This window comes from Perna viridis, chromosome 10 (genome assembly GCF_037379345.1).
Source record: "Perna viridis isolate PV_CMFRI_1.1 ecotype Kerala chromosome 10, ASM3737934v1, whole genome shotgun sequence".
Taxonomy (NCBI): domain Eukaryota; kingdom Metazoa; phylum Mollusca; class Bivalvia; order Mytilida; family Mytilidae; genus Perna; species Perna viridis.
The window spans coordinates 14,833,871-14,846,539 of NC_142454.1; the positions used below are offsets into that span (position 1 = coordinate 14,833,871).

The 12,669-nt window shown below is 31.8% G+C and overlaps 1 protein-coding gene across 2 annotated transcripts; it reads left to right on the plus strand.

Annotated features, from left to right (window-relative positions):
- Positions 1-1,998: 1,998 nt before the first annotated feature.
- Positions 1,999-8,573, plus strand: LOC148604672 (malignant T-cell-amplified sequence 1 homolog). Of its 2 annotated transcripts, none has more exons than XM_088549636.1 (5): positions 1,999-2,099; positions 3,720-3,872; positions 6,063-6,163; positions 6,661-6,862; positions 7,215-8,573. In XM_088549636.1, exons 2-5 carry the CDS (start codon positions 3,736-3,738, stop codon positions 7,294-7,296), a joined length of 522 nt encoding a protein of 173 aa, XP_088405762.1. In that variant the 5' UTR covers positions 1,999-2,099; positions 3,720-3,735; the 3' UTR covers positions 7,297-8,573. The 2 variants fall into 2 exon arrangements, with proteins under 2 accessions (XP_088405762.1, XP_088405761.1); XM_088549635.1 differs by having other exon boundaries at positions 1,999-2,046.
- Positions 8,574-12,669: the final 4,096 nt, after the last annotated feature.

Sequence of the window (12,669 nt, forward strand, 5' to 3'; positions counted from 1 at the left end):
ATTACACCAGTCAAATGAGAACATATTTTACCACCATTAAACATTTTATTTAATTGTCACATACATGTACAATAATGTATTTATGTATTTCATGTATTACTGGTAAAATCAAGTTCATACACCAACATAACCATCAGGACCTAAATGCTTAATCAAATGTGGCTGACTCATCTCTTGACGTTTCAATTTCCTTATATATATCATGAATTTCAAGAGCAGTGTCTGATTCTGCTTGATTTTGATCCCACTTTTCCAAAGTATGAAGTTTTGGAATTGAAAACTTCAATTTTTTATTGTAAGAATTTATTAACATCTCAACTGCCTCTGCTTCAAAAATTAGAAGCAGCGAGTTTTTGAATAACTTGTGAGATTCATTTGGATCATTAAAATGTGTCTTTTACTGTTTACTTGCCTTATCTCTATTAAATGAAGCATTTGAGAACTTTGCATCTTCAAGCAAATCCTACATATCCTACACATCCTACATATCCTACACATTAAATGTAATGTATATTACATTGTTCTGTTTTTGTTCATGCCATAACCATTTACTGTAAATGTGTTTGTGCAAATAAAATTGTCTATTGTCAATTGTCTATCGTGTGTCAAAGGTCAGTGTTTTGACTGTTAAAATTTTGGCATGTTTAATAGAGGGGGATCACATTTGTTATTAATGTTTTTAAGGGGGGGATAAAAAATAGTGAAATATCATGGGGGATCCAGAAAAGTTGATATGTTTGATTTCAAAATGACCAGCCCCCTTCCCAGGTAAATAATGATGTCCATAAGTGGGGGGGGGGGGGTCGTGCGAGATCCGTAAGGATAGTCAAGACCGTAAAAACCACCAATCGGAATCGGCTGGCTCCTACTATCAAATATGCAGCCCCAATGCATTAACTAATAGTGGGAGCAAGCCCCTCTGTTCACCGATGCAAGTCGTTTCAGCCATACTATCACACCGACCATAGTTATCACGGCCACAGTATATTTCATCCATACAATTTTTTTTTAAATATTTTACACGGCAATAAATTTTACATAAATTTGTATTTAAGTAAAATAAAAATGAATGACAGTTGTTAACTTGTTCATGTTGACGACCACAAAACTCATAGTGGTGACTTAATTTTGTTGTCTAAAACTTAAAAAAAAAAATATGTGCGTAGTTTTTACTACCTCATGCATAACGTATGATTTGTGACGTGTAAAGTCCATTCGCAGGAACTGAAGGGATGTTGTCATGAGCAGATGAAAGGAAAGATGACGATACGAAAGTCGTCGCATTTGTTGTATAGTTTTGCCACGAGTTTTCTCTTCCCATTGATTTCTAAGAGCATGTTAAGATATGAGGCCGTTCGGCTTTATAATGTATACCAAGTCTACGTGCAGAATCCTTTGGGGGAAGATGCGATGTATAGATTCTCGATACGTGTGCGGACTCGTTTGGACTTGGAGAACACGGATACTCTATTTTTATTATTCATTTTAGAAATTTGGGTTTAAAAAAAGAACAGTTCTTGGATGTGGAAAAAGTAATATTCTGGTCTATATCAATTCCATGAAGAAATTTTCTATGTATCTTTTTTTCTACTGAAATAAATATGCCATGATAAAAATCTCATCTCCACTACAACATTCAATAAACTGTACGTGTCTTACAACTCTTCCACTTTAAAGGACATGAAGGTTATTAAAAAACCAAAAACAAACAAACAAAAACAAAACAAAACAAAACAAAACAAACCCGAAAAAAACTCGAAAGCAACTTCTATACAAGAACTTCAATAAAAATGTCCATTTATAACACTTGTATCTTAACAAACTGGTATTTTCTGGTTACATAAGAAGGTAAAAAGTTCCGCATTCAATACAGATTTTGAAGTATTTCATATGTAGAAATTATTATAAATAATTATTCTTTAGATTTGTGATTAGCCTGAGCGTAAATGTAAAAATCGGAAATGAATTTTCCTCCGTCATTGGCCTTCAATTACTCCCACCGGAAGTTGCATGTGAAGATAAAACTACCTAGAAAATGTTTAAAAAGTTGGTTTTAGTCAGATTTTAAGCAATATAAAGCAGACAAACCACTTTTAAGGGTGTTTATATTAGTGATGATAAGCATGGCTGTTTGAATTTCTTATGTGTAAATTTCTGAGATCAGTCTAAAAGTAAAACGCGGAATACTAATACACTTATCGTTCAGGCCCATTTGGGCAGACTGCTTGTTGGTCTGATAGACAATTTTGTTGGTTTAAAAAATATAGCGCAAATACATTTAAAAAAATATGTTAACTTTGTTAAATTAAATTTAAAAACAAAAAGATGCCATCATTTGCCATGTTCTGGATTGTGTTTTAAGTATTTAGAATGTAACTAATCACAAAGTTTTCTTTAGCACAGCACCATGTACACATTTTCTAACAACAGTTGGATAATCAGATTTACTTAAGTACAAATATACTATGGGCATTACTGCTGTAATTGATTCGTATATTCAAGTATTGAAGGCTTGAAGTAAACAACTGAACAGTTTTATCTGATTCCAAATTGATAAAATTAATTTATGAAACTGATTAATTAATACCAAAGTTTCATATGAATATGAGAAAGGTGAAACCTTAAATACTCCTGAAGTTCATTCCTCAAATTAGTCTCAAAGCTTCTTGATTCAACCAAATATTAGTCTTAGGTTTCACATGTTTCCTCGTAAGGTTATGAAATCACAGGAGTTACAGTAAATGCTTGTTCCGAAAACCTTTTAAGCCATCTTACATGATTTTTTTTTTACCCACACTATACCGAATCTTTTATTTTCATTTTACCATTTTGGGACTTCTCCAGCTCTGGAGCATATTAAACATCAAACATAGGTATTTAAGAAAACAGTTTGTGGACATTAAAAGAAAATACGCAATTATAGTACAGGTAACCTGAGGTACCATTTACAACACAAGTATATATTACCATGAAATCTTTCATGGTAAATGGATGAAATGTACCTGTTCTTTTCTGGGAAATATTTAGTTTACAAATAAAGATTGATATCTAGTTTACAACTACAGATTGGCCCTTTAAATACATTTGTAATGTCTGAACCATTTACACCATTGAAAATCTTTTCTGTCAAGACAAAACTTCTTTGATAGAAACACTGACAATATCCTATTATTTCAATGCACTTTATGAAAGAGTCAATTTAACACAGATTGTCACAAATATTTGGCTTTCAAGATTGACTAGACTGAACATACTTTTTCTTTATAAAATCTTAATGTCTTAGTTACAGATCTATGTTGTAGTTTTCTTCTTTTTTTGATCTGGACTTTACAGTTACAATTATTTCTTTGCTGTATATTTATTTCTGATTTTTCCAATTTCCAATTTACAATTGATTAATCAGCTTCACAGCTGATTAACTGGCCAAAAATTTTATATCAGTGTTTTAAATTTTGCAAAGTACATCATGTACATTGTATTTACAGCTGATAATAGTTTATGTTGATAATTTTACATTAAATATGACTGCAAATAAACAAGAAATTAACTACTTGGCATTAAAAGTGCATTCCCTTGAAAAAGGAACATGTTGAATTAGATTTTTTGCTGAGACATTTGTTTTTGTTCTATTTGATTGCTAGAAGATAAAATTGTGAGCATGTTCTGCATTTGTATTCACTTAAGTTTGTCTATGTTTACAAATAATGTTGCAATTTTAGATTTGACGAGAAGGAAATGGTATCAGGGGTTAACAACCCCAAGTCCTCTGTACAGAAAAGTATCCGACAGTCAGTATTAGAGAACTATCCTGCCATAGAATCCTATCTAGACAGCATAATACCAAAGAAAGGAGATTTAAAGATAGTCAAATGGTAATATGCAGTGATTTTAATTTCGAAGTCATTTTTAATGTTCATGTGCATAATCATGTATTTAATTTAGGTACTATCAAATATAGTCAAAACAAAAACTTAGGTTGTTGGCCAAAACAATTATATTAAACCTTCTATGTCACTCCTCTGAAGTCTGTTCATAGAAGGGGAGTGACTGAGAAAAAATATTTTTATTTTGATTGTTACTGATACTTTTTTGTATCAGGAAATGCTCATGGATTACCAAGGCAAATATCACCATGAAATGAATGCAGACAGATAAATTTTTTTTTTCTTGTAAATAAGGTAGATAACAGTAAATACTGCTAGAAATTTGGTCTAAACCACAGCAAAATGAAAATAAAGTTTTCCTTCTACAAAATGTGTTGCTTAAGTAAATGTAAAAAGAGTAAAAGCAATTATTTAATTAGTTTAGTTTTTATTAATAATTTCGCTTTCTTATGAAACATGATATCTCTTTCTCATTAACCAGAATAATTAGAATGTCAAAAACATAAGCAGTACCTACACTTAATACAGATTTCCATTTTTTTTTGCTGGAGTGTTAGTGTCCTATATGTTTTGTATAAATATTTAAGTTGCTGTCTTTGTAAGAATCATGCAAAATCTGAAAAATGTGATACACCCCAAAAAAGGCTACATATTTTTATTTTTGTGATTAAGTTGTTTTATGGGTCAATACTATGAAATGCGTAATTATTCATTAAAATCTGCCTGCTCTTAGGAGATAATCAACATTGAAAATCCAATAGATTCTATTGTATTTGAGTGTCATTTACAGAGTTGTCTCCCTTAATTTTCAAATCTATAGTGCATTCTATATACTTATTATCTCCTAAGAACACGAGTTATATGAGTTATTCTGTTTACTATGGCAATTCAAACAAAATATCAAAAATAAAAATATGTAGGCTTTTTACCCATGAATCACATTTATCATGATTCTTAGCTTGAGTGCTACTTAAAACAATTACGATGAGTTACTTTCTGATTTTTCTGAGAGACATTTATCAGGGGTCACCACGAGTTGAAAATTAAAAGTGGGGAGGAGGGCATAGTGTCAAATTTTATTTTTGGTTGTGATGTTGATGTGTCATGTTATTTCTTGTATTAAATTATATATGATCATTTACTTCATTTAAAGTTACATTGTCTTTCTCTATTTTCCTTATAATTCTACGATTCCCATGCAATTCTAGAGGTTGGCTACCAAGCTATTTTCTGATTTGGTGCCATCATGAATTCTGAAATTGGAGTATTGAGGAGAGGAATTCTACATCTAATTTCTCACATTGCAGGAGTATATTATAATATCTTATTTTAGGGTTTGTCTATGAAGGACAGAGCTATTTGTACTCAAATTTGACTTAGTTGATAACTCACTGCTATGTTATATTGCTGAAGTCTCAACCAACGGAAATATGTGAGACATCTTAAACTTATATATTCCAGTTGGTATGGACATACATGTTTGTCTGGGTTTAAAGTTAAAACAATCACTTCCGAACTAAAAACATCATTTCTTAAATATGTCAATTCTGACAGAACAATTTTGAGTCATTGATTCAAGTTTCAGGGTATCCTTTGTAGTATTCATATGTAGGACATTGCAGATGCATTGTCCCTAATAACTAGATACATACCCAGGTGTTAAACTTCTTATATGAAGATATTGTGTATTTTATACACTACTAACAGAAAATGACTGATTCATTACTCAGGTTTAAGTTTCTTGTTTAAAAAATACACCAATTTACAAAAAAAATACTTATGGGTGATTGCATTCCTTATGAAAACCATGGCCAGCATTTTTCAATGAGTATTCAGTGATCTATAAGGTTTTTTTTAGTTATAAGCCATAAGGGGTCAAAGGGGTCACACCCCAAATTTTTTTTTACAATTTTTGGTCTGCTTTGGAAACTCTTAATTGAAATTTCAAGTTTTGTGCTGTATAGTGTTCAAACCAGGTGTTGTGTGCATTGAATTGTAAGACCCTATACTTAAGTGTATTCAAAATTAACATGTCCACACGTGCCCCAAATGTTTAACCACTGTGGTTATATCATGCTGCACAACGGGAAGCTTTTTATTGTTTTGGACAAGTACTTGTGACTCATGTTTATATAAACAACTCTATTTCATTGTACTTTGATGATATTTCTATTGTAGTCATGAGCACATAGAGATATTAGCCAATTCTCAGGGGGAACCTATTTTCTTCAAACAAAGAGATGGTCCATATATGCCTACTCTTAGGTTGTTACATAAATGTAAGTAAAATGGTATTAATTTTAATCCTGGAGAGTTTAATTGCCATTAAAAATGTTAATTGTCATAATATCCTAAAATGGACGTACAGTAACATGATTAATATTGCAACTGACAGAGTTAACTAAATTTCTGTACTGCAACCCTTTCACAGTGCATTCACAGCATTAGGCTTACCAGTTTTTCCATTCAATTTCTACATGTATTTTCTGACGACATTTCATTCTACATTATTATCAGATAACATTTTAATTAGCCAATACGATTTCAGCTTTTATTATTTTGTAAACAATATTCATTTGAAATTCTGAAGGTCACCTGAACAGAAAGTAGAATTTAATAACAAAAAATAATTTCCAAGAAAAGATTATTTGGCTTGATGAGTAAGTGTGATTGGAAAAATATGAAGAAAATTAGTCTAACTTTATATAAGACACAAGACCACTTTATATGTCTTAGTTAATTATGGACTTAACACTATAAAACTTGACTGTTTCAGACCCATTTATTCTACCACACATGCAAGTAGATAAAGGAGCTATTAGATTTGTACTGAGTGGAGCTAATATAATGTGCCCAGGTTTGACGTCCCCTGGTGCCAAGATGAGTAAGTTGGAGAGTGGGAAAGTTGCAGCTATAATGGCTGAAGGCAAAGAAAATGCTCTAGCTGTAGGAAAATTAGTTATGTCAACAGAAGAAATGTAAGTTGATGTGTAGTAAAGCAAAGATTTATGAAAAATTTTATGAGACAAGTACTCTCATGAAGAACTGAGTACATGCCACACATGCTGCCAAGCTTTTATGTTACATTGTAAATTTTTCTTAAAGAGAAGCATTTCAATTAAAACACTTTGCAGAATGAGAATAAGATTTTTTACATGGAATAATTGAAAATTCAGAAAATAATTAGCGCCATGCAGAAAGTTCATCACAGCCAGGTAGTTAAAATGTAATTTGCAAGTTCTATCATTGGCTGAGGGAAACTAACTCCTTGACTAATGAATAAATTAATTGTATGTACATGTATCAATGTTTATTTTGTTTCTGTTTTAGATTAGAGAAGAATAAAGGCATTGGAGTAGAAAATATACATTATTTGAACGATGGACTATGGAACATGAAACATGTTAGATAGAATATTTGTAGTTATTTATAGATCTGTCAAATTGTGTTTACATGTCTGTGATAGTCCGCAGTCAAGGGAGTAAATTACAGACATTCAAATATTTATTTTTCTGAGTAACTGTCATTGGCCTTGAAATGTTTCTCTTATTGTGCATTGATAATTAAAAGCTATCTAGAATTTGTCACAACTGTGGACAGTTATATATAGTTATTTTAAGTTTACATGAGTTATCTCCCATTTGTCAGTGTATAGAGTATCCCTTCAGAGCTGGCGTTATGTTAAGATACATTAATTTTTGTGTTTGAGTTTGTTTAGTCAAAAATAAAACACCTTACTGTACAAGTGGAAAATTCATTTAAAATAATTTGAGTCAAACGACAGTAGTTTTAAAGTAGTTCTTAAATCACAAAGAAACTTAACTCTAAATTTCTTTATATGTTTGGACTGGTGTTACTTTTTATGGCTGTTTTATTAGTTACTGTTTTCAAATTGGTTAGTGAAAGAGGAGTTTCCATGGAAGCAGTGTAAATAGCATTTAAATAGTTACATGAGGAATTACATGCTTTGTTTTATTCCTGAACACTAATTTTTCTCTCATCAAACATGTTAAGGTGCATTATTGGTGCAATGCTTTGTAATGATTTGTCTTTATTAGTTTTCTTACAATTACCAATTTGTGCAATCTAATTAAAAGCTGCTCCAGGTTGTTTTCTTTTATGTCCTGCAACATATCAGAAAACCAGGAGATGAATTTTTTATTAGGTTGCTATTCATACAATGACAATTTTTAGATGATATAGTAGTGATTTCTTTGCAATATTTTTGTTTTTTTTTAATGTATAAAGGTACTTTCATTGGTTTATCATCCAATTTGTATTATAAAGCAGTTATGAATCTTTAGAATTGAAATTCTTATGGTTCTTTTTGCTAAATGACTATTTGGGTAAAATACACACCTCCAATATAAATTCATAAATTAAAAATTCTTGGTCGTATGATATTAAGCCAATAAGAATACCATGTAATTATACATGGATAGATTTTTTTTTCAAGTTCATTACTTACATGTATTAATATACTTGATGTGAACAATTTTAAAATTCTGACTTAAATGGAGTGTAAATGCTGTAACCTCTGATGAACAATACAATAAGTAAAACATGCAAATTTGTCAAACAGCTTAAATCAATATTTTTGCTTATGGATACATGTATTTGATATTTATTGTAGTTGTAACTTATAATCAAATTATTGGATTTAATAATGAAAAACTAAATGACTGGAAATTTTGTCTTGATTTTTTTTTTAAGTGTTTTTCAGCATGTCTAGAAAGTTCTGGAAAATACTATATCTGTCATTAGCCTCTGATTGTCCCTGTTCTAATTTTTAAAGTTTGATCTACTTGATGCTTTACATACCACTGTTATTGGGTAAAAAATGGAAAGTATGTAGCAGCTGGTTACCTTGACCCCTGTCCACAGGAGCTTGTCTCAGAAAAAAATTGACCCATATACCTTATTATAATAAGGTATAGGGGTAATTTTTTCTGAGACAAGTGCCTGTGCTCTTGTCACAATCTGTATACTCCTTTGTACTTATAGGACACATAGCTGGTCATATCCCTATACTACATGAAATAAACTGAAAAGAGATTGATTTTTTGTACATTAATATTGTGTGTGATCCTGACTCGAGTTAACTTGAATTGTCTCCTTTCTTCAGTCAGTTGATTTCACCAGTGTAGGCATCAGTTCAAATGGTAAATGAGGTTACGTATTTAATACATGACAATAACTAATACCTTGGATTTTTCCAGTTCAATAACTTATACACAAAGTTGTGGGGTGTGATGTGATACCCTTTGAAATGTTGTCTATCCTGTCTGTCTGTCCATCCCTTGACAGTTTCCAGATTATACCTTATGAATGGATCAATGAATATTTTGAAACACAGTTGTTTAGTACCATAAAATATAGGTTTAGTTCAAAGTTCAGCAAAATCCAAATTGTAGTTTTCAAGTTAGGCCATTTTGAAAATTTTCCCATCCCCTCTTTTTCACCGTTATGTGGCAGGGTATCACTTTATGTTCCATAAAGCCCATTTTTTTATATGTAGTAATGACTGTTTCATGCAAGTTCTGTTTTTTATCTAATGAAAACATGGTGTCCTTTTCATATGTCTGTCAAACCTTACACAACATGGTCTGCAAATATCTATCCTTCCGTCCGTATTCCTGTCGTTAACATATTGCACCATAGTAACTTCAGAACAATTCCTTTGATATACTTCAAACTTTGCCCATTTGTTTGTTATAATGATCTTATGGTATGAATACTTTTGGAGAAAATTGGAGTTTAAGTTTCAGTTATGGGACTTTATTAAAGAAAAAGAAGGAAGGTCATGACTCTACATGTCACACTATGTCTTGAAAACCCCTGGTTGGATTTATTTCTTACTTTGCACAGATGTTTGTTTTTATTTTTTGAAGGTCTGTATTGCTTTTCAAGTTTTTTTTTTCTTGAGTTAATGACATTTTCATATTTTTCATGAAAGGAGAATTTTTTTTCTGCCTTGCAAGAACAAATTGTCTGGTTCTCTTCAAACTTGAAACAGTTGTTTATCATAATATTTTAAAGGTTTGTATACTTCTTTTAATTTATTTTCTGGAGTTTTTGAGATTTTGCATGTTCGGATATGAGAACAGCCATTTGCACTCGATCCCACCTGCTAATTTCCTCCTCAAGTTGTCCAAAACTTTACCCTAGGATTGCTCTCTTAGGTCAGCTATCATGTACAAAACCTGTATCCTTAGCCTATCAGTTATATATGCATGTCCATATACAACAAGATAAACTCAGAATTACGGTCCTCACAATTTCAGAGATCCTGTGTCCACTTGTGTACACCGGCACCCTGATATTGTGAAGATGCTGTACCACTGGAAAATTACCTAACACATGATTTGTGGCATCTCTTTGCTCACTGTGGAAAAGTTCATCAAGTTCTTAGCTGCATATGAAATGTTCATTGTTCATTTAATTCCAATTTATTGCTTGTGGTTCAAAATCTTTTTCATTGGTTAATCTAAAGTCTAATGTTTTTTCATATTTACCGGTATGTACTACAAAACCACCTTGGTGATCTAAAGGTAGTGTGCTTGCCTCCAGTATGGGAGGTTAATGTGGGTTTGATCCCCAGCCAATTCACATCAGACTTCAAAATTGGTAGTCACTGCTTCTATTACAAGCATGTGGTATTTAAGGATATAGTGGCGACAGGTTGGCTCTAAGTATAAAGAATAATGTATCTGAGTGGGGTGGAATGCCTACCAGCAGGCTGTTGTTTCTTTCAGCTAGCACAATAAACATCCAGCTCAGTGTGTCAGACTAGTACAAAGCAGGGTCTGTTCAATTGGTCTATCATTCTCTTCCTTAAATGCATAGAATGTTAAACCATAATCAATCAACCAATTATAATGTGTAAGAGTAATCAAGGGAACCAAGGTTATAGCGGTAATCAAAAGAATGTAATCCAGGGGCAAAGACCAGACATGGAAAACAGACATACACAACAAAGAACATAAAGTAACTAAAATCATACATACCAAGTAACAAAAGTAAATGAGCAACTCGGACTATACTACAAACTGGGAGCTTGGACCAGGTGCACCGGTAGAAAAACCCGCTGAGTTGGTCATAAAAAGTCAAGTCCGGGGTAGACAAACAAGGAAAGGAAAACTATGACCCGTTGAATAAATCAGTTTTCATGGTGCTGATGGATACACCATAACGATCCATGGTTGTACTATGGTTGTTCATTAGACCTATCAATTGTTCCATTCTGTCACTGCATGTATGATTTTCTACTCTGTTCTGATGACCTCTTCAGAATCCTTGGGATTTTGAATGCTTTCAAAATCATGAAAGATGAAATATGATTGTCTGATCAGAAAGGTCTTCAGGACAGAAAATAGAATGGAGTGTTAATAAAAAAAATTTACTCAACCATGGACAGAAAAAAAAATATTACAATTCAATATTCCCCATTACTTAACAATGTAGATTTACAAATAAAAATTTGAACTCAGGCTGCAGTTGCCAAAAATTAATTATTTGCGTGATATTTTTTTTCTAACTCCATGTAAAATCCCAGGCCCCCTCTCGAGAAAAAAATGGTCCGTGCCTACCCACTATTAAAATATTTTGTCTTTTTTAAAACTTTTCTTTATACATGTTAATAGCAAATTGAACTTTTCTTCTGTGATATGGAACATTGTAGTACCATACATTGCTCAAGTTGTAATGTGGAAAACCAGAAAAAAATGATTGTTTTTGAGTTCGTGTCAGACAATGGAATATTTGGTAATGATTTAAAGACAAGGTTTCATAAAGAATCTCAAACTGAGATTTTCCTCAATTCAAATTTAGACCAATCAAATTATTTGAAATTGAAGATTTGGGGTAACGTCCAAGGATTTGAGGAAAAATTTGAGATTTGTGATGAAATCCAGGCCTTTTGATAAAAGGAAAAAAAAAAGGACGGCAGTGAGCAGGATCACATTCCCCATTGATACAGATACACAGCATAGACTAATGGACAGACCAATCAAAAACAATATACTACCTTAACCCTATTGCACTGGGTATATATAGAAAGGAAAAAAATCGACCAGTAGTCTTGCAAATAATATAGTAGGTCTAAACACATTATTAGCTTACCCATAGCCTTAATTCATCTAATGCCTGAACTGGGTCATCATGCATCACAGGAAAAGGCATTAAAACTTGCAGAGGTATTTTCACTGTGGTCTGGATAAAGCTGAAATATTGCTGCTTGGGCATTAAACCCCAATAATCAACCTTTATTCAGAGTATGTCTCTGAGATGTCATGTTCTAATGGTGTTAGAAATTCACAAGTAACGTCTAATGAAACACTTTAAAATATATGCTACCAAATAATTAATTAAATGGATTGATATAAAATAGCAAATGAGTGCGTCTCAATTCATTTATTAATTTATTAATTTTAGACTCCAACAGAATACTGACATGAAAAGTATTAACTGAATGTATAAGTATATACTCCCTGTAGCATAGTGAATAAACTCATTTAGTTAATCTGTGTGTAAGATTTCACTTTGCCACAATATAACAATTCATTACTGAAAATTCTATAATTAAATGTATCTGTCATAAGGCTGTGTGGCCAGTTTATTAACCTGTGATTTTTTTCAGAAAAAAAAGATATAAACTGATTTATTTCTTTACAATATTTATTGTACATTATATGCACCAAAAAATATGAAGAAAACAAGGTTATATCAACATGATTAATTTCTATTAACAATTAAAACAAGTAGAACTTTAAACATTCATAGTTTT